Source organism: Colletotrichum fructicola, assembly GCF_000319635.2.
Source record: "Colletotrichum fructicola Nara gc5 chromosome Unknown KSG_Nara_v1_contig10, whole genome shotgun sequence".
In the NCBI taxonomy this organism is placed as follows: Eukaryota; Fungi; Ascomycota; class Sordariomycetes; order Glomerellales; family Glomerellaceae; genus Colletotrichum; species Colletotrichum fructicola.
The window spans coordinates 1,691,153-1,712,626 of record NW_027094060.1 but is presented as its reverse complement, the minus strand read 5'-3'; the positions used below and the strand labels follow the sequence as shown (position 1 = coordinate 1,712,626).

The 21,474-nt window shown below is 51.8% G+C and overlaps 5 protein-coding genes across 5 annotated transcripts; 1 reads left to right on the top strand and 4 right to left on the bottom strand.

Annotated features, from left to right (window-relative positions):
* Positions 1-1,104: 1,104 nt before the first annotated feature.
* Positions 1,105-7,313, bottom strand: CGGC5_v015958 (Vegetative incompatibility protein HET-E-1; the record flags this gene model as incomplete). Its single annotated transcript, XM_066153360.1, has 7 exons — positions 1,105-2,526; positions 2,579-2,693; positions 2,893-2,927; positions 2,987-4,205; positions 4,260-4,593; positions 4,943-6,888; positions 6,946-7,313. The coding sequence occupies 7 exons, from the start codon at positions 7,311-7,313 to the stop codon at positions 1,105-1,107; spliced, it is 5,439 nt and encodes a 1,812-aa protein (XP_066007268.1).
* Positions 7,314-9,899: 2,586 nt separating this feature from the next.
* Positions 9,900-11,708, bottom strand: CGGC5_v015957 (uncharacterized protein; the record flags this gene model as incomplete). The annotated part of the gene is made up of 2 exons (XM_066153359.1): positions 9,900-11,236; positions 11,288-11,708. 2 exons carry the CDS (start codon positions 11,706-11,708, stop codon positions 9,900-9,902), a joined length of 1,758 nt encoding a protein of 585 aa, XP_066007165.1.
* Positions 11,709-12,260: 552 nt separating this feature from the next.
* On the top strand, positions 12,261-14,295 carry FRE3-2 (Ferric reductase transmembrane component 3; the record flags this gene model as incomplete). The annotated part of the gene is made up of 7 exons (XM_066153358.1): positions 12,261-12,743; positions 12,803-13,508; positions 13,555-13,622; positions 13,670-13,847; positions 13,894-13,910; positions 14,150-14,171; positions 14,261-14,295. 7 exons carry the CDS (start codon positions 12,261-12,263, stop codon positions 14,293-14,295), a joined length of 1,509 nt encoding a protein of 502 aa, XP_066007273.1.
* A 94-nt stretch (positions 14,296-14,389) lies between these two features.
* Positions 14,390-18,433, bottom strand: CGGC5_v015955 (uncharacterized protein; the record flags this gene model as incomplete). Its single annotated transcript, XM_066153357.1, has 9 exons — positions 14,390-15,188; positions 15,783-16,207; positions 16,258-16,565; positions 16,614-17,042; positions 17,127-17,201; positions 17,264-17,287; positions 17,338-17,367; positions 18,149-18,170; positions 18,227-18,433. The coding sequence occupies 9 exons, from the start codon at positions 18,431-18,433 to the stop codon at positions 14,390-14,392; spliced, it is 2,319 nt and encodes a 772-aa protein (XP_066007200.1).
* A 1,170-nt stretch (positions 18,434-19,603) lies between these two features.
* Positions 19,604-20,896, bottom strand: CGGC5_v015954 (uncharacterized protein; the record flags this gene model as incomplete). Its single annotated transcript, XM_032028017.1, has 1 exon — positions 19,604-20,896. One exon carries the CDS (start codon positions 20,894-20,896, stop codon positions 19,604-19,606), a length of 1,293 nt encoding a protein of 430 aa, XP_031875664.1.
* Between the last annotated feature and the right edge of the window lie 578 nt (positions 20,897-21,474).

Sequence of the window (21,474 nt, the reverse complement as noted above, 5' to 3'; positions counted from 1 at the left end):
TTCCATTCGATAGAATAGTGAACGCAAGTAGGTGCCTGCTCATCGTAGAGATCATCTTCATCCCAGTCACTCAGCTGCAGCAAGGGAAGTTTGTCGCCACCAGGCGGTGTCTGGCTTGGGCTGTGTGAGGAGGCCATCTGGATGTCCTCAAAGTCATCTGCCGCGGGGCTAAGAGTTGCACGCTGGCCTCCATCAGAATCGGCAAGATCCGGAATCCGTCAGTCGGATCAAAAGCAGACCAGTCAAACTCGTCGAGTGTCAAATCGACAGGACGATTCGTAGATGCCATCGCTCTGGTTGGCAAGCGGGGGCTGATTACATGACGTGGACGAGGTTTGAAAGAGCGTGGGAGTGGACATCAGAATAGAATAGAGCTACTAGGGCCACGTGGCTGTTGTTGCCTGACTAGACAAAAGCCTGAATAGGATCAGAGGCCAGCCCCACAAAACCGTTCACTGTGCAGTAGTGCCCAGAGCACTAAGAAGGTCGACTACCCTAAGGTCTACTGTGATGTGCCTGCGGAGAAGCGGCAGAACGGTGGGTGATTCCCTCTTTTGTTGCACGCAGTGGACAGCACAGCGGACTCGGATGCTTCAACTATAGGAACCGCGAAGAGGAAATGTGTTGTAATTGTTAGAGGAAGAGCGCGTCTTCTCCTAAGGACTGGCCGTTATGCGTAGATGTTGTCAGACGATCAAGTTTGCCATGAACACGGAGAGACTAGATGCACAGATCATCCAGCGATAAAACGACCTACAATCAGCTTCAAACTTCACTTCACCAATCCATACATAACCAAGGACATCCCACCCACCCTCGTGCGATAGACAGCAGGACTGGTTTTGACCGCCAATGATAGGACGCTGAACACTTAACCTTGAGACGGCCTGTTACTAACCCCATGAGCAACCGAAGCCATGATAGAAATTGACGAAGAGGATATACGTGAAGATGGAGACTACCCGCATGGGCTTCTGGAAGGCATGTATTTCAGCGATAGTAAAGACAGCATAGATAATCATATAAGCCCTAAATAGCTTAGTCGGGGGAGGGGGGTAATAAACTATGTATATGTATGTGTATACACAAGGGAGACACTGGTGGCTACGGATTTGCGAGTCGCAAGACAATAACCTTTCCAGAGTGGCAACCGATTGCGAGTGTAGAGTCCTGCAATGCTGAACATGCGGGGCGAAATTCGACAGGTAGCCAGAGCAAGTTTTGGTCGTGCCATGTGATCCAATTACCATCTGGGCTTATGCCAATATCAATTCGTAGTCTGGTAGTGTCATATTTGCCGTTTGATTTCGAGACAGACTGCCTTAGACTGGCCTTATCCGTGGCTATCGTAGCCTTATCAGTACGGAGGTACGCATTGCTGGGCTCGAATGACAGAGTTTGGGTTACTCCTCCAATGTTGACTGCTTGCGTGCACTCGCCCGTACCGGCATGCCAGATCCGCACCGTTTTGTCGCTTGATGCTGATGCCACGAGCGTTGAGTCGTGCGAGAAGGCTACTGAGTAGACATTACTGCTGTGACCCTTGAGTTCTTGCATGTACTCGCCCGTATCAGCATGCCAGATCCGCACCGTGCCATCGTATGATGCTGATGCCACGAGCGTTGAGTCATGCGAGAAGGCCACCGAGTTGACCCACCTGCTGTGACCCTTGAGTTCTTGCATACACTCGCCCGTATCTGTATGCCAGATCCGCACCGTGTCATCGTATGATGCTGATGCCACGAGCGTTGAGTCGTGCGAGAAGGCCACTGAGTTGACAGAACTACTGTGACCCTTGAGTTCTTGCATGCACTCGCCTGTATATGTATGCCAGATCCGCACCGTGTCGTCGTATGATGCTGATGCCACGAGCGTTGAGTTGTGCGAGAAGGCCACCGAGTTGACAGGACTGCTGTGACCCTTTAGTTTTTGCATACACTCGCCCGTATCAGCATGCCAGATCCGCACCGTTTTGTCGCTTGATGCTGATGCCACGAGCGTTGAGTCGTGCGAGAAGGCCACCAAGTTGACCCAACTGCTATGACCCTTGAGTTCTTGCATGCACTCGCCCGTATCTGTATGCCAGATCCGCACCGTCTTGTCCTTTGAAGCTGATGCCACAAGCGTTGAGTTGTGCGAGAAGGCGACCGAGCTGACAGGACGGCTATGACCCTTGAGTTCTTGCATGCACTCGCCCGTATCGGCATGCCAGATCCGCACCGTCTTGTCGTTTGATGCTGATGCCACGAGCGTTGAGTTGTGCGAGAAGGCTACTGAGTTGACAGGACGGCTATGCCCTTGAAACTTTTGAAGGCACTGATCCCAATTCATGTCGGCATGTGGCCGGAGTAAAACCCAACTAGGAACTTTGCCTTCGAAAGTTTGCCTGACGATACTCTCGTGTGGTGTAAAAACAATTGAAGAAGAGTACAGTTGAAGCGGCGCTGCGTCGATGGCAAAAAGATTAAGACGGATGAATCTGGCGGCATCGCTCAAAAGTTCTCGTAGCTCACTCTCACATGATATCTAAGTAATTTAGTAAAGTAATGCTGTGTAGGCACTGTCTATGAATACGCACCGTCAGCTTATTTTGAAGACTCTTGAGTAGTGAAAGGCTGTCATATGCTCTGCCCATCAGGCTTAACGTTTCAAGCCAGTGGAGGAAATGAGACCGAAAGAAGTCGTCAACATCCCTAGCAAGACTATCACTAGCCCCCGCTTGGTCCGTGTGATATGTCCAATGAAGGCATGCATATTGTACTTCTGGGGATAGGTCGTTGTTGATTTTTTGTACGTCAACAGTAGCTCGCAATGTAGCAGGAGCTCGAAGATCGCACATGTCCTCGTGCAAGGACTGTTTCAGCAGTGCTAGGCATTTTGCTGCTAGCTGACGATGGGTTTGTCGTTCGTCGACCCAGAATCGGTTCCTGCTCTGCTGCTTAGGATCTACAAGGAAATCCCTGAAAGAGAGATGCAGCAGTCGTACTGGAGACGTTGGACTTTTAGGGATGCTGAGAACCGAATGGAGCATGTCGAGCCGGCCGTCGATAACATGCCGAGGAATTCCTAACAGGTTTTCTAAAGCTGTGGTGGAAAGAGGGCTTTTGAGAATAACGATAGGTCCAACAATACGGCGGAATTCCTCAATGACCTTTTCTTGGTCGAATGGCGAAAGTTCAGTAAGTTGCTGTTCTAGAGCTGGCTGATATGTTAACTCGAGTTTGGACTGTAAATCAACTTCTGATGATCCCGTTCCGGTCTTGTATTCCAGGACCTGACGCAATTGATGGCGTGGATCTCCAAATCTACGCTGTGTGAGGAAACGACACGTCGTCGCGGCAAAGATGAACAGCGGGACCGCCATCATGACCAGGGTCTTGATGTCGGATTGATCAGGCCAAGTCGGAGGCAGCTGTCGATCATCAGGCACATCACTGTTGTAATCCGCCCTGATCTTTTCGAGTTCATGCTGCAGAAAGGCTGATATATCATGCTCGACAATAGATGGCGGTATCTCGTGCAGCAAGAAGTCGTCGTACGTGCCCTTGACTGCGTCCTGGCTGAAGCCTAGCCTCACTGGCAATTCTGGCCTGCTAGTGATGAAAACTTTCAGCCTTGGTGATTGAATGTCTTTCACCCGGCAAAGCAGCCTGACGACGGTCTTAATGTGATCGTCCCGCTCACATTCGTCTAAAGCATCGACGACAATAATAACATAACGATTATTGCAAGGCTGCTGTTGAACCTTCAGAAGCGGCTCGAAAATGAGCTTTTCGAATTGATTCTGCAATCTCTTATCGTAGATCCTTGGCTCAGCATCAATTACCTCTTTGACATGTTGAGCCAGCATCGGTAGATGACTGACTAATTGTAAGGCCATTGTTGTGAAGACCTTGGACGCGTTGCTGCGGTCTGCTTCCCCCCTCTTGAAGAAAAAGCTGGCCCCGAGCTGGCGATGCTCAGCCATTTCCTGTGCAACAGTCCGAGAAACGGTCGACTTTCCTGTGCCTGCCATACCCTTCAGCCAGAACACAGCTTGGGATGTCGGGTCGTTCGCCCATGCTCGAATCTTCTGAAGCAATTCGACTCTCGTATTTGGCAGACATGTTGCGCTAAGTTCTTCGGCTTGGGAATCGTAGGAGGCTCCGGGAGCAGTTGGCAGTTTATCGAGGGCGAGCTTTTCGTCGATATCGAGAACTCCCACCCTGGCACACGCTGAGATTAGCTGCGGCATACGTACGAGGATCGGAGAATCATACGCTATATCTAGTTGCAGACCAATTGAGAGAGTTCGAGTGCATTGCTCTATGTCTTTGACGACACCTTCGATCTCCTTGCTCTTGAATGGCCACTTCAAAGCCCGAAGGATATGCATTCGACTGAGAACCTCACGCGCGGTAGAGGGGCGCAGCTTAGACTCAAGTTGCTTGAGAAGGTCCTCAGCTCTGCGCACGGTAGTGACAAGCTGGCCTGAGGCCTTCAGTTCAGCGCCTCGAGGGCCTTTGAGAAGCTCCAGGGCGTTGCTGGCGATGGCTCTAAGGCCGTTAACTTCTTCCATAACCCGCGTGATGTCATCTCCGGCGTTCTTGACGGCTTTGTAATATTCGACACAGTGTGATCAGCGCTGCCGCAAGTCCAATCAAGTCAATTTTGACCCCCCAACTTGCTAAATTGCCTCTTTTCTTTTGAGGCTTTGACTACTTGGTGAATTGCCAATTAAAATAAGTCAATCATCATACAAAAACACGTGCAAAACCCTTACTAATCAAGAAAAAGTGAAGTTATATACATCACGACGGCAACAGAGTAAAGCTCTGCAAAGGCATCAAGACCCCCCTCTTCATCCAGTTCTTACTTAGCTGGAGAGTCTCTATAGTACCCGGCACCATCGAGAGCCTCTGCGAAGTGAGGGTTAACTTGGCAGTACTAAAAGCCCTCTCACAGTCTGCCGCCATCGCCGGCACGGCGAAGACGTCGAGGGCAAGCCGCGAGAGCGCCGGGAAGGTCTCCGAATGGTCCCTCCACCATCGAACGGGATCGGAGGTGGTCTCCGGAGGGTGCCGGAGGTAGAGATCAAGCTCATCCGTCCGGGGCGGCGTCTTGCGGCGCCAGCTGTTAACCCATTGCCGGTAATGCACATCTTCTCCGTCCCCGGCGCCGGGATCAACTGGAAGCATGCCGGCTTGCCAGCTAGACGGATATATCTCGCCGGGTTGACGATACCACTGATCGAAGTACTCTGTGAGGGTCTTCAGAGCCTTCTCAACCCATCCCTCCTGGTGTTCTTGCCCCCATATATCTCTTAGGTATGAAATACCATATGACGGGTGCAGGATGATCGCACCAGAGAACAGTGGCGAGTCTCCGAGAAGATCATAATAATCGAAGAGCTTCTGCCACGCCTGCTCAACGCTGCTACGTAAGAAGGTCTGCCACTCCTCGTTGAGAGACTCGAATCTCGAGGCAGATCGAGAGGCTGGCGATGCCCAGTCCTGGTGTACATGATCGGGCAGGGCTTGAAGGTTATGATGACGGCGCCGGGCCCGCCTGGCACGCTTCTGAGATTGCTGCGACTGCTGAGAGTCACCCTCATCGTCGTGATCTATACTGGGTGATAAACTGGCGTTGTAGTAGATCTTCCAGTTGATGAGATGCGAGAGAAGGTACTCGATACCCAACGTTACCTCCCAGAGTCGCCCATGCCCGTCATTAATACCCCAGCCCTCACACCGCTTCGTCTGGAGGTAGAAGGGCTCAAGGATCATCCCGATCTCAGCGAGAACCTTCCAATCCTCACTCGAGAGTAGGTCCTTCTCTGAGATGTGCTGCCTGGCATCGTCGTCGTCGTTGTTGGCTAATAGGAAGGCTTGAATCTCCGTCTTCTTCTTCACAGCCCTCTCGATCATAAGATACGTACTATTCCATCGAGTGTCGTTATTCAGTATAAGCTGTGCCTCCCGGCGTGACTCCGAGAAGATCCGGAAGTCGGAGTCTCCGTCGACCTCCGCCGCAGCCTTCCGGTACCGCTCTGTCCGTTGCGGAGATGCCCGGACGAACTTGACGATATTCCGGAGCCGGCCCACGGGGCCAAGCTTCCGCCAGAGCTCAAGATCGTCCTCATACCGCTCACAGAGCCGGAAGAAGTCCGACTCAGCCTCTAGGACCTCCTTGTCAGCGCCAAACAAGAAGGCCCGGGCGGCGAGGTTGAGGATGTGGCCGTAGCACCGCATTCGCCGGGCCTTGACGTCCGCATCCGTCATCTCGGGCGAGATACTCCGGTAGAAGGCCCGGAGGCAGGTGTCGTTGTTCGTAGCGTTGTCGGAGATCGTTACTCCGATGCGGGGCCGGAGTTCATAACGGTCGACGGCGTCGATAAGGGTCTCCGAGAGGCTGAGGCCGCTGTGGTTGCCGTGATGCTGCGGGAAGGCTAAGAGACGAGACTGTATTGTGCCGTCAGCATGGATGAAATGACCAGTGACTGCCATAAAGGCGTAAATATTTGGTGATGACCATAGATCGAATGATAGATGGATCTTTGAGAGTGCAGAGTGAAGCTCAGACTTCACGAGAGCCTCTCCACGCCGGCAGAAGTCATCGAGACGGTCCCGAATCGCCGTCCGGCCCCACGGGATCTCGCCAGCGACCTCCGGGTTATGGTACCGAAACATCTGCTGCACGTAGGCGTTCTCGAAGTGGACGAATGGGAGATCGGCAGAGACGATGGAGGCAACGCTGAGGTCTCTCAGAGTCGTGATCTTGGCCCTCGGCACGTTACTGTTAGGTCGAAGTCGTTTGTACGAAGGCGGGCCTGATGTGTCTGCCGAGGAGGGCAGAGTACTGCTGTCAGAGTCCTCATCTGACACAGCAGAGATCCTGCAGACCTTATGGCTACTTCAGCTTCGTCAGTATATGACTTATATAGAAAGAAAGCTGACAGATACATACCGAAGTAAGTGCTCTTGAGGAGCGGAGGTGGCGGCAGCGCCAAACAGACGAGGAGACCCCTTCGCGTCGCATCGTCGACAGCTCCAAAAGGACGCGCCGGCGCGGCTCTGAATAACTTCGACGAGGAACTCGCCATGATCTCGAATCCAGCTAGAGCGCCCTCGGCCACGCCTTCGCGATAACTGCGTCTCAAGAACGAACTCTCGACTGCCTACGACGATGTGAGGAAGGTCGTCGATCGTGGAATTCAGAGGTGGGGTAACAAGCAGAGCCTGCGCGATCTGCGTCGAGATGCGGAGGCGCGGGGTACCTAACATCTCATACGCGTTGGCGTGAGAAGCGCTGGCAGCAGTGGCAGCAGTCGACATCGTGAGTATGGAGTCGGTGAAATTAAAAATGGCTGAAAATGGTGAAGATGTGAGATGATGAACAAATCCCGCTAGAAGTGTGCAATCGGGATGAGTTATATATCATTCGAACCGCTGTGATCCCTTCTACCTCCTCTGAAAGTTTCAAAGGGATTGGCTGTAAACTAGTATTTTGAGGGCAGTTCGAAAAACCACATCAAGATATGTAGTCATCGCGAGGTTGGCAATAGTGGCATGTTTCAGTGGCTGGGCATAACCGAATAACTAGGGCGCAAGCTGATCTACGGCCTCTCATTGGTCAGAAGTGAAACAATCAGGTATTTCAAGTCAATCGAGGGATGCGAGATTGACTACTTGAGGGATGGCGATGACATCACTTTGACTAGTTGACTTGGTTAACTTGGCAAGTCAGATTGGACTTGCGGCAGCGCTGAGTGTGATCCAATCTTTGCCGATAGCTCGACGATAGCAAGAACAGTGCCAGTGATGCCGAGTGCCTCTGCCATGGCTAGGGCTTCGGGACAATGTTTCCAATCGGTTATCACCAGATGGACATCGGCATGAATGGGCGGCAATGGTTTTGGGTTGGCAATCTCTATCAGGCAGCAGTGAGGCGGGGTAATGCAGCACAGGTAGCCACGTGATACTCAGCTGCTGATCAGGCTCGGCAGCGGTCAGCTCGACCCAGCGCGCTTATCGCAGCCCGACTCGTCCACAAACACGAGGTGGTAAGACCGGAAGGCCGACAGCTCATGCAGAGAGAAGTCTCGCAGATCCGTGTTCCTCTCTTGAACAACGCGACGGGCCTTCTTGCTCCATCCAGCCGAAGCCAGGGCACGAGTAATGCTCGAGGCCGTCACTATCGTATCAAAGTCGTTCGAAAAGAATATAATCATCTCGTCTCGATATAATTCAGGTTTTTCGATCAGCCGTTCGCACACGGTAAGCATTGGTGGAGTGATGCTTTCTTCGCCGTCCGACCCCGGTCGATGGGGCTTTCGTGTGACCGAAGCATTCGAGGTTGGCTCGGATGTTGTGTATGGTACGCGGGGTGCATCCTGCAGTTCTGGCTATAGAAATATCAGTGAATTTTCTACTGATAATCATATCTCGAATGAGCTTGTGTTGTGATGCAGCGAGATTGGGTGCTATTGTCTGTGCTAATCGTCCGATAGGGTTTTGTCAGGTCTGAGAAGTTCGGACAACACCTGTCAAAAAGGCTGTCGGCAGAACATCGGAGACACCCTTGGCAAGCGACACAGGCATGACATCAGCGATAGTAATAACTAAGTGCAACCTCACTCAAGTGTAGGTGATCCCGCAACTGGGTCTCTCGACCTCCTTGTCACTTGTGCCTTTTGTTTTACAATCATTTTTTTTTTAATTTTTGTGCCAGTGCATGAAGTTCGAGCTCGGGGCGTGAGCCTGGCTGTTGATTGTATGTGAGGGCAGTACAGTAGTTGTGCTCTTGTCAGAGTGACTTCACTTTGCGAAGTTCGGTTCCTGTTGAGGGGGACCTCTATTATACTCTTTTTGCTACGGCTAATCTAGAGAACCAAGGGGCTCAAGTACGCACAGATTCAGACTTCACCGTCCGAGAAGATACTTTAGGAGTTTGTAAACGGCAAGACTGCACACCTACGAATTTGGCTGGCGGTTGTTATTGGCAGCCAAAAGCAGCTGAGGGTGAATAATTGAGTTGTTTGTTGCCACGAGCCACGGTGCGAAGCAGCATAAGCAGTCGTCACTGTGAGTCTGTTCTTTTCGGTCACTGTGTCCTTTCACAAACGAGCATAAATTGTGCATAGTCCGAAATAATCCGCAGAACAATGATCGCAGCTATTTCTAGATCTTGCAGCCAAGTATCGCTACTCCACGTGACATGTACCGCCGCGTGGATGTTTCCTGCTTCGTCAGCAACATAATCCATTAACGGCTTTGGTTTTAAAAACTTGAGAAGTCGAAAACCGGAAACCTATTTCGGTCGCAACTGTAAAGAATGAAGCCTGTTGCAACTGCTATCCCTTGCATCCAGGCCAAGATTAGGCCGGCCAATGGAAGGGCTGTCTTCCTATTCCTGCGTGGTTGCAGCTGAAACCAACTGGACGGATGGAAAATTGTCGGCCTCCACAGATTCAATTGCCTTTGGCTGTTCTTAGCTACATCGTATCGTAATGAGATTACTTCGTGCAATGCATCCTCAGATTCGACGCGATTCTGTTTCCCAGTAAGCAAAGCTGGGAACTCATATGCTGTAGAGTCTCAAGCAAACATTCGACTCACGCCTTTATCGGTCTGTTGACCAGACCAACTTACAACCCATGCGAATGTTGGATGGTAACAGGAGTCTCAAAAGCGATATAGCAGGTAGAAGACATTTATATAAGCAAGGCTCACGGAATATAGACCAAATATAATATTGAAGTAGCAGATAGTCGTTCTTCGTAAAGAAAAACTAATCCCACTTAGGCTTATCTGTCTATGAAACATGACGAGGAAGCAAGAGTAAGCACGAGTGGGTCCAAACAAACCATTCCAGAATAACCCAACCTTCAGAAACTCTAACCAATCTTATTTCGACCAATCTTATTTCGCCTTCAAAGAAGACTCCTTCAACATCCCCATCAGCGCCTCCATATTGTTATTCAAGATGGTCACCATGTTTTTCATTTCCTCCATTCCCTTTTCGAGACCTTGAACTCTGCCCTCTAGCGGTTCGAGGGCACCTTGACCCTTGCCCATAGCTTCATCCATGCCCTGCTTTCGCTGGTCCGGATGTTTGTCGGTTGCTGAAGCTGCCTGCGTCTCTTGCAGGTGCCTGCGACGAACCGGGTCTTTCTCCAGCCTCGAGGGATCGTGATACTCGCTGATGTTTCCAGCTTTCCACGGCGGGGAGATGTTGTCTCTGCTACAGACGTCCTCGATCTTGGCTCTCGCGCTTGACGAACCGAGGACCTTGCTAAGGCTACTAACGGTAAGGATCTGAATGCCCTTGGAGCCGAACTTAACGCAGCAATCCGCGGATGGGTTTTTCTTTCCAGCAGCTGTATTCTTGCACTTTGTGTGCGACTTGGTGACCCAAAGCAGCTGTTTGAAGTCGTCGCGATCGTCGCAGGACCACTCAGATTGGCCTTCCGCAAGATCTTTCGCGCCAGTCATTTTACGGTACTTTTCGACCTCCGAGAGCCCAGTTTCCGAAGCCGACTGGAGACGTCGGATGACTCCTCCGTCTTCTTCTCGCGTCTCAACACACACTCGGAACCCGAATCGCCCCTGCTTTCGCGTTCCTATGATGAGAGAGCCGTCGGCCGCCTTGGCGGTGGTCCACGGGTAGTCGATGACGGCCTGGACCCCAGCAGATTTCTCGGCTTCAGCAGGCCCAGCAGCAAACGCAGATTCCTTGTCTCGTCCTTGCAAGTACTCGTCTGCCGTCACCACTGCCCAATCTCCCGGAAAGTGGTTTTGCTTAATCTCCATGTCAATCAATGCCTTTTCCTTCGCAATAACCTCCCGGGCTGACTTGTTCGATCGGTCGCCGTCAAGGATCTTTTGATTCTTGTAGACTATGTTATAATGGGTGCTGAAAAACGACAGAGGGATACACCAGCAGTCCTCGGAAATCTTGGCCTCATCGGCGGCCAACGTTGTGTTCATTGCTGAGTTAAAATCCGAGATCAATTGGTTGCAATCATGTATATGTTTCAGTGCAGCTTGGTGGTCAGGATCGCGTCCGAGTTGATGAAGCGCAGCGGTTGCCTGATGGTAAATCTTCTTGATATTATCCGGCGGGTTGGGCACAGGTTCTGGCATTGGGGTGTCTCCATCATCATTATCATCAGGTAGCTTCTCCTTGCCGTCCCATTGTACCACTTCTTCGATGGGAAGATGGTTTACTTCCAGCTTTTCTGCCGCGTTTTGAAGTTCTGAAGGTCATGTTAGCATCTGACCAGCCGTGAGATGTAAGTCAGTCCCACTTTCGAAAGCCTTCGCAGCATCCGGATGATCAGTGACATTCTTGTGCAGCAGACACCCTAGGCGTTTCCATGCGGCTTCCTTTTCTTTCGCTGTGGAGTCTATTTCGACTCCCAAAATCTCCGCATATGAAGTATCAGGGCAGCCAAGAATCCGCCGACTCTCCGTGATCACCTCGAGGCGTGCGCTAGCTTCGTTCGGAGGCTCGCTGCCGTTGCTCCCAGTCGCCCCGTCCGGGGTATCTGAGAGGACTTTGGAGGCCTGCTCTGTGGCAGCAGCTACCCTCTCCCGGTCAGCTTCGATCCTGCCATCTTCGACGCCTGGTGTCGGTTCAGGTGACGGAAGAGGCAAAGTCGTTACGGTGCCTTTGGCGTCGGAAGAAGGGACTGGGTTCTGCGGAACAGCTTGGTTTTCTGTGGACATGATTGATGAACTACGATATGGTTAGAGTGGAACAAGACCGTGGTGTTGAAAGCGGTGACTTTGCAGCTTCTTATACTTTTGGGGTGTTGCGCGCCACAGCAAGTAGTTGAGAAGTGTCTGCCGTTCAAAGCATATGATACTTTGACTGAGAGCTTAGAGCTTCTATACGCTCTTTCGAGCAGCGAGATAGTCAGACGCAACGGAGCCTGTTGAGCCTCTAAGCTCTCAGAAAATTATAGAGCCAGTATGTAATAAGCTGATAGTAGCGCGCAGTATCGCAGCTGAAAATGACTGAAGCTAGAAATGTCGATCGTATAATCTACGTACTATGTTATGTATTATTACAATAGAGCCTACAATTGAGACGTAATCCAGTATGGGCTCCCACCATAACAGCAGCGTGACTGAGACAAAAGCGCACCACGTTGTTACCGTAATGTGCGCATGAGGGGGCAGTCGAGAGCAGTTGTAAGACATTCGCTAACGCATTTCAATTGACGCGCACATCCATCCAGTATGTAACTTCCCTTGACCAACGCTCGCGTGTTGAACATGCAAAACTCAGAACATCTCGTCGTTATTGTCTACGCAGTCTCCGCTCTCAGCCTCTCTCTGTTCTTCGTCTGCCTGCGTTTTCGCTCCCGCCTGTCGCAACTGGTCTCTATTATGCGTGTTCCTATCCTCAGGTATCTAGTCTATCCGACCATATATAGCGAATGGAGCTGGGCCGACGTCTTGGTCCCGACAGCTTACCTGACCTTCAACATTCTCTGTCTCTGGTTCCAATGCTCCTCACTGGCCGATGCAGGACGGCGTGCGGCGTATCTGGCTCTCATCCACATGGTTTTCCAATTTGCGGTGTGGCATCTTGACTCGCTGACGAGCTTACTGGGTCTTCGATGGCGCGTGGTTCGCCGTCTGCATGGCTTGACGGGCATCATGGCTTCATTGCTTGTCATGTTTCACGTGATCGTTGCCCAGATGTCTTCTAAGTTATTCCTATTGGATACACCTGACAACAAAGGCGCGGTTGTGGTAAGCTGTCCAAACTCTGAAGCCCATGTTCCGAGTGATCTGTTGACTTGAAATGGTAGGCGGCGTCAGCGATTGGAGGTCTTGTGCTGCTTTCCTTGCCAGCCTTCAGAGACAGATACTACGAGCTCTACATCCGTCTCCATCATGGCATGGCAGTCCTGTCCATCTACGGCATGTGGGAGCACCTGGCTCTGCAGCCGGCCTTTGCTCGCCTGTTCCTTTACGTGTTGATCGGCGTATCTTCCCTGTCCCTCCTTTTCCTATCAAGCCTGATTGTCTACTGCAACGGACTTTTGTACTATGGCTTTCCTCGGGCGTCCATCAGCAACTCCGGCGATGTTGTCATTGTCGAACTGAGATTGTCACGCCCTATTATTATTGACGCCGGACAGTCGATAAGTCTGTGGGTACTCACGCCATCGGCGAGGCTCCGATCACTCTGGCAAACGCATCCTTTTGTGGTTGCATCATGGTCCGCCTCACCTGTCGACACGATTCACTTGTTGGTTGAGCCTCGCTCGGGGTTGACTCAGAAGCTCCTCCAGTGTAGCAAATTGCAGAAGGCCCAGCAGACTTGCCCTGCCGTCTTCGGTGGCCCCCACGGCATGAGCATCCCAGTCACCGACTATGATGTTGTCCTCATGGTTGCCAGTGGCTACGGCATCGCAGCGCAGCTGCCGTACTTAAAAAGGCTTATTTACGAGTTCAACAGCCGCAAAGCCCGTACCCGACGCATCCACCTCGTGTGGAAATTGGAGACTATCGGTAAGGTGCTGCTGGCTTGCGTACTCTGTCTCGCTAACACCTCAAGAACTGGCTGTTGCTGTCAAAGATCTACTTGACGGTGCGCTTGTGGAAGATACATTGGACGACGGATACGTAAGTTGCGTTGCAGAGCTTATTGTTTTCCGACTTACGCATACTAGATATTGAAAATATCTATATTCATCGAGCACATTTCTCGGGGTCACGACATAAGTCCCCGGGCTACAATCGTCAAAGGTACTCCAGACCTCGGCGCCATCTTTTGCGAAGAGGTCGAAGGCAAACACATACGAAAGGTCCAGGAAAACGAAAAGAGAAGGGGGGACATGGTAGTCTTAGGTACGTTAAACCTCCAATATGTCAGTCCTTATCCTCATTCACATAGTATCGTCGTCGTCGGAGGTGAGGCATGCTTTACGAAGGCTTGTTCGAGGATATTTGGGAAGCAAGGTCGATATGATAGAATTGGATTACCAGCCAGGCAAATGAAACATGAACACAGGTGCACATTCATTCAGCCCAATACGTAAGAGTGGGGCAAAACTTGTCATATGTCTTCCTGTTTGATAATAGACCAGCAAACAACGCCCTTATTACCCTCTATCGCCGCATCTGCAAACACCTAGCATATCTGATAACAGACTACGCATACCGCTCGTCGAGGTGAGGAAGATCTAGGCACTCGTTTGCTGCACAACTGACTCGCCGTATATCGTGGCACGGTTGAGAGGGCCTTTAATGACGGCATGTAGAAGCGGGGTTTACGCGACAGGGCATGCAAACCTAGACCAGCAAGCATCATAACTTTTTCGTCCTCAGGAAATCTTCATTCCCCCTAGACATCCAGGTCTTATATTTTCCCACTATCAAAGCCTCACACACTATTTGTATTCCAATAACATTGGGTCCAACTTCCTCCAACCATCATCCTTTGCATTGACTTTGGAAACATGAACTGCGAGAATCGTATATGTTCCATTCGCCCTCACCTTCTCGAAGCATGTTTTGGGAATCAGGATGTTGTAACTGGTATCGAATAGACAGAAGTGCTTCCTTGTGTATTTTGCTGCTGTGTGCTCGATTGGTGTTGGGTCTGAGGTGGTAACGTGAATCCAATTGTTCAAAGCCCAGCGGCCAGTGTCATCTCGTGAAAAAATCTTAATTTTGATTGGTTCTTCATCCGATAATGTGTCCCCGCGATTATTGTCCTCGTGCGAGGGAACGTCCAATTGGACTCGAGCAAAATCGAGTTGGGTGACTACTCGAGGTCGCTTTGCGAGCCTGGAGTCGCTTTCCTCAGAGGGCCGGCTTTCGGCATCTCCAGCCGATGGCGCCTCTGTCATCCAGCCGTTGTTGTTGATCGGTACGAGCTCCCAACCCGTGAAACGTTGGTCGTTTCCCTCGGGCACTTCAATCGTCAATCGATTTTGCCCAGAGTCTGGCTCACTGGCAATCTGGTCGATATTCTCAGTAAGCTCGTCCAAACGGCCCTGTTGCTCCTGGACCAGCTGCTGCAGACGGTCAAGTTTGGCTTGCTCGAGTTGGGTAAGCTCGTTGAGCTGGTCTAGTCTCAATTGTGCATCCGCCTGTGCCGCCGTGGTCGTATGTGTTTCAGAGCCGACAACCTCTGTGCTTGCACGGTCGGCCTCGTTTACACCCAAAGGGAAATGGTACGGCATTCTTTCGTTCATCGTCAAATTTACTACATCCCGAGGAAGACCGAAATACGATATGTAGACCGATCTTCTTATAAAGAATGATGTGACTCGCGTTTGCCCGGTCTCAAACTCTGCCAGTATGCTCGGCAGAAACAATCTCGTTCGATCACGGGCGTGCTCGATGTCGCGAGGAATGCCACATCTGACCGGCGACTCCGTGCACAGTTCGCTCAAACTATAGTCGTGTGATGTCTCTGACACGGGCAATAGTTGGGCCGTCGCGAATATTTCCGTTACCTGCTGAACGCATTTTTCAAGATTGGGGTATTGATAATGCCCTGGCTTTCTTGCAGAGAGGAGGAGACGCCTGGCGACTTCAACGTCCGGAGACGCTCCCATAATGTTACTTATTTCTTTGGACTCGAAACCCAACCCGCTCGCGAGAGAAGCAAACTCGAACAGGGTGGTCTCATCTGCCCTCCCCCGAGCTTTTGCAAGTATATCTTTCTTCTGTACGTCCGCTGGCAGTTCCCGGAACTCTCGAAAGGCAGCGATCCATAACTGCCGGCATCCAAGATCAAAACGAGTCGCTGCATCTCCTTGGATATTCACATACGTCGTCTGTGACACCTGCACCGTGCATTGGGCAGTCTGCTGGGCTGAACTCTGGAACATCTCGTCAAGACGGCTCGGAATCGTGACTTTGGAGTCGACACCTGTCAGCCGCCTCATGCAATCCGCGGCAGCGCTGAGGAATTTCCGGTCCTCAAAAAAGGTGAAAAGCGATGGTATCAAGTGTTGCTTCGAGACGTGACAGATTCTGGTCCACATCTCGTTCCGCTGCTGCTTGGGAAAGTCCCCGAGGATGCGACCGCTTTTGAGGTCATCCAGGAGCTCGTCGTGGTCTGCACTAAACGCTCCCGGCGCTGTCCCCTGTAGTCGTTCCACCGTTGCTCGATCAACAAGCCGCATAGCCTCAGGTTTGCCCCCGCATATCTCAGTCCAGACCTGGAGTATGTGTTTCAAGTAGTGCAAGTTAGGCTGTCTCCAGTCAGCCTGGGACAGTCCGTCGTTGGGGGCTGCTGCTCTACCTCTTCACACCTCATGCATATTACCTGGTGAACCACAGAGAGGCGGAAGCCGCAAAAGATAGCAGGAATGGCGAGCAGCGCGTCGAACGCATCGGTGTATTTCTTATGGCGAAACAGTTGATCCAGCAGACCTCGGCGATTCTTTGAAACAGCGGAAAGCCTCCCCAGCCATATCCTTTCGAAGAAAGGATTTTCGTCACCATGATGTCCTTGGTATCCGCGAATCTTGCAGTAAAACTCGCCATCGTCAGGCCCCTTCTGGTACTCATACTCTTCGACGAAAAGCCTCTTCAGATCATCGCTCAGGTCTAAGTCACGTCAGCTGGCTCCGTCTTATTATTCAGCTGCGAACGCACCGTCTAGATAAAGATCGACTATCCAGTGCTTGTTCGTCCCTTCAAACACTTCGTCGGCTGCTACGATACGATCCGACCCCTGGAGGCATTCCAGCTGCACTCCGGGTGGAAGCCTTAAAACCGGATAGGGCAAAGCATCGCTCTGGAGCCTCGAGACGGAGATCTCTGCTTGCAATATGGCGGCGTCAAAGTCGGATTGACTGATGATAGCCTTGGCATGATGACTGTGATCTTCCTGCCGGCATCCGTGCTCTTCCCGATACAGCCTCTTCAGCGGTTCGGGAGCAGGACGGCGAACGCGGTTCGCTGTCCTCAACGCTGGCTTCAGTGACGATATGCTGATACTGGCGGTACCACAGAACTTGACCCGACGCTCTTCTTCAAGTCGCCGGTTCACCTGGGTGAAACTACTCTCTACCATCGCGGGCTCTTATGTTCGTGTGAGTGAAGTGTGTTGTGAGGGAAAGTGAAGATATCTGCAGGGAAACTGCAGGGAAACCACAGCAAGCGTACCGAAATGATCCAAATGTTTCCGCCTCGTTGGATAGTGCGTATTGCGAGCTCCAGTTTTGGATCTGATCATAACGCCTATGGAAGCTGAAACGAAGTTCCTTTCTTCCATGTTTCCGTTGACAGTCTAATGTTCTTACAGAGGTTCGCAAAACCGGTGTCCGCTTCGCAAATTTAGTTTGTCTGTTGAGCAGACCTTCCATGGATTACGCACATGGCAGAAGGCAAGGGTACCTTGGCAGAACTGTTCATGGCAGCCCGGAATGGCTTATTGACCAAGTCGCTGACAGCTGGCTCTCAAAATAGAAAGTCAACATGACGCGAGCAAAAACAGGCTGACTGTATGCATTTACAGCCAACAGCGTCAGCGGCATTCGGCTTCCTCCCACTTATGCATTACGTTGGAGATATATTGCTTTATCAGAGCTATCATTCCATTCGTAAGGCAAGCACTTTGATAAGCTGCTTATGGCATTGGTGATACTTCTACCGCATGCCTCGTACAGAGGAGCAACCTGCTCCGGTGCATGCTCGATAGCGCTATTACGCGTCGAACGCACCCACGTAGAGCGATAATCTCATTTCGGGCTCCTCGAAGACCTATCGCCGCAGAGCAAGGCGTGCACACTTGCCTGCCTTTTAAGTGTTGAGCGAGCCCTCCGTCCAATAATGGGCCCGTGCCTCAGTGCTCCTTGTTTTTGGTTCCAAACAAGAAAGATGCCCACGTCTAGTTGGAGACCGCTGGAGCATCATGTCCATGTCCCTTGAGATCTCCAGCAAGATTTCAAGGCGAGATGGCGCACAACATTCGTACTCTAGCTTGACGATCGAAAAATGTAATGCCTCGGTATTGTTCGGCTTGTGTATAGGGATCGTTGAACATGGTCTGTTCTTGCGTGGAAGTCGATCGGCAGTCGGAGGCCTGGACGGCCTACTGGCTTGTACCATCTTCTCGATGCTATGCTCGCGAAGTCAAGCGATGCTTCATACAGTCGACTTATCGTTTATCGAATGATGATACCGACCAAAAGCGCCTTGATGGTTCATCTGCAATAATTAGCAAGGAGCTTTTCCTCCGATGGGCAGTTGTTCGCGGTCCTCACCTTCAGCTCCGGAGAAAGGCTGGCGGCCAGCGGCAAGGACGCCGTAGCGCTGATCCGACTGGAAGACTCGTTTACAAAGAGAATGTCGATGCATCGACGCCGCCAACGAGCGGATAGTTGACGATGCTTCGTGTTCTGTGGTCGCAATGGCGTCAATGTCCAGGCGTTGGGCAGCGAAATCGTGCGTGTCGAAATCAGGGTTTCCATGGTGAGTACAGCCGAGCTTTAGCCGAAATGACCAGAACCTACGTGTGCCTTGCGGCCTTCCTTCGCCACGCCCCTCCCCATCAACAACAACAACGGCGTAGTCCACCCATTTCCATCATCAACGATGGCGCCGGTTCTCGCGCAGTCACAGCACAACTTGATCCGTGATATGCTAACAAGCGGCAGCTTCACTAACGCTGAAATCGCAACGGCCGCGAGATGTAGTGCCCGTGCTGTGCGACGTATCCGTCAAAGGCTAAACTGCTTCGGAGCGACGAGAGCCCCTCCGAACGGCGCCGGCCGACCTAGAGACATCACCCCTTCCATGCTCAGTGCGCTATGCGGTCGGCTGATAGAGAAACCGGATATGTATCTGCAAGAGATGGCAGTATTCCTTTTCGATGAGTTTGATACAATGGTGACAACGTCCACGATTAGTAGGACTCTGAGGAGGGCTGGCTGGACGAAGAAAGCGGCGCGACGCATCGCTCGGGAACGGAACGCAGACTTGCGTGACTACTACCTGCATAAGCTGTCGGCTTATCGGTCGTACCATCTAGTCTATGTTGACGAGTCGGGTTGTGACAGGCGTTGTGGTTTTCGACGTACGGGTTGGTCTCCTCGGGGGTCGACACCCACGCAGACTGCGAAGTTCCATCGTGGCCAGCGGTACCAGGTGCTTCCGGCGTATACCCAAGATGGCGTTCTGTATTCGCAGCTGTTTCAGGGCCACACCGATGGCGAGGCATTCGAGCACTTCATCGAGGCATTGCTTCCGCACTGCGGGCGATTTCCTGAGCCCAAGTCGGTGCTCGTAATGGACAACGCCTCGATTCATCACACTGCGAAGATCCAACAGATGTGCGATGATGCTGGTGTGGTGTTGCTATACTTGCCGCCATACTCACCCGACTTGAATCCCATCGAGGAGTTCTTTGCAGAGCTTAAAGGCTTTATTAAACGTCACTGGGTAGATTGTGAGAACTGTCCTGATTTCGCATGGTTCCTTGAATGGTGTGTGCGATCAGTAGGTGCTAGGAAGGCAAGCGCGGAAGGCCATTTCCGACATGCCGGTTTGGAGATAGAGGTGCATCAATAGGAAATGGGTTCAGTTGAAGGCCGTGTCCAGCAGAAGATCAGGGTAGTTTCGCACGCGTAGTTTATTGCTTTCTATTGCTGTTCTGATTCCCGACCCAGGGCCCACTCGCGAATGTCCCTGATGAAACGTGCTGCGGCACCCTTCTTGACACCATTATCAATGAAAAATTGAGCGTCTTGGTCCTCGTCCACTTGTTCGAGGTCAAGACAATGTTCGACCATAACCTCGTACGCCTTCCGATACCCTGCCTTGAATGAGTTATCCAACACTTGTGCGCACTGCCACTGGTAATAACTTCTCAATGCAGAATCTCTGGGACCAGAGATCTTCAATCGTGTTGGCGTTTGGGGGGATGCAGGCGTAGGCGCCGGCCCGGGTCCGTGTCCAGACAGCGAAACCCCTGCAGAAGCGTCCGATCCGGGCATGACATTGGTAATGTTAATGGGTGGATATTTCGCTTGACTCTGGGACCGTCCCTGACGGTCCAAACGCTGCTGGTCCTCTGCATACAACAGTTCACGGATGCTGCTGGGTATATCGCTGTGGCTCTCAAGCCTTCCACCATCCTCAACGTAGGCAACCAAACTTGTCAGATGACGAGTCATCAGCTTGTGGTGCTTCCTCCCATTATCATCAACCCAGCAATGCGGTCCAAGATTACAGGGCGGACCGGGACATCTCATGAGGCTGTACACTCGTTCCCAAGACGGCGCCTGTCCCGTCCTGTCGCGCTCGCCTTCGAGCTCTGCATCGCGCTCGGCAAGCATCCGTTGCGTTGCTGAGCGCTTCGTTCCCCGTCGCCCGGCACTGCCAGCCGCTGGTCCAGTCTCCACGTAATTGAAGGAAACACTGATCTTCAGCTTTTTGCCAGCACGAAACAAATGGCTCCACGTGCGCAGCTGCGTCTCGACGACCTCCCATTCTATCTCTAGATCATCGAATCGCTTGACTAGGTCTTCTTCGGAGCGGTCTCGCACAGACACTATCACGGTGGTATCATCGGGCTTGAAGATTTTGTTGGCTGCCAGCTTTTTGGTCACAAGGTTGCTGAGCTTGCTCTGCAACGTCATGTCCCAGAAATCACCCGGGGCAAGGACAAGATTCGGCTCGCTGTCTTTGGACACTGTTCTATTGTTCGCTGTCAATTTCCACTCAAGAGAGTAATGAATACAGGTTGGCGGCTGCTCATCGTAACTGCGGAATCTGTCCCAGTCAATCAGTCGAAGTAATGGGAGTCGGCCATCGGGAGGTTGCTGCGATGCCGCCCTAGACGACACTGCAGGCGCTGAGCTGCTTCCATGGATCGACTCGTTGTCGGACCACGTATCCCAGTCAAAATCAGATGGAGAGTCACTGAAAGCCATCGTCGCAAGTACAGTACAGTAGTTCGGACGAATGGTGGCGATGGCTCGATGCAGCCGCTGAGGTGTGGGAGAAGGTCAGGTAGGAAAAGATACGCTAGGCAGCTACGGGCGACACGTGGCCCCAAGTTGGCATCCGCCCAAAGTAGCTAGTCTAGCCAGCCGCGGTCTGTTCCAAGTTTTCAATGCGGCATCCAGAGTTCCACTGCTTGTCTACAGTGCCCCGCATTTCGTTTACCATCGCGAGGTGTCGTGCACTATTTGAAGCTTAAGCAGTAGCCCATCATCGCCTATGATTCGGGTCGGCCCGTATCGTCCCACCACGGAACGTCTGAAGTCTTTAGGTTTAAAACCTTGTCCCTTGCCAGTATCTTGTTCTTGGCATATACGGTTCTTCGTCATTCTCGACTGCCAATCTGTGCATGCAGATAATTACAGTAGTCCTCAATTAGTCCTCGTCTTTCACTACTTGGCGGTTTGTCTCTGAGAAGGAAGGTTTGGCTTGGGCAGCCTCCAGAGACCGTTGAAGCACCCTCAAATCCAACATGCAAGGAGCTACACCACGCGCGCGCTTCGTTGGA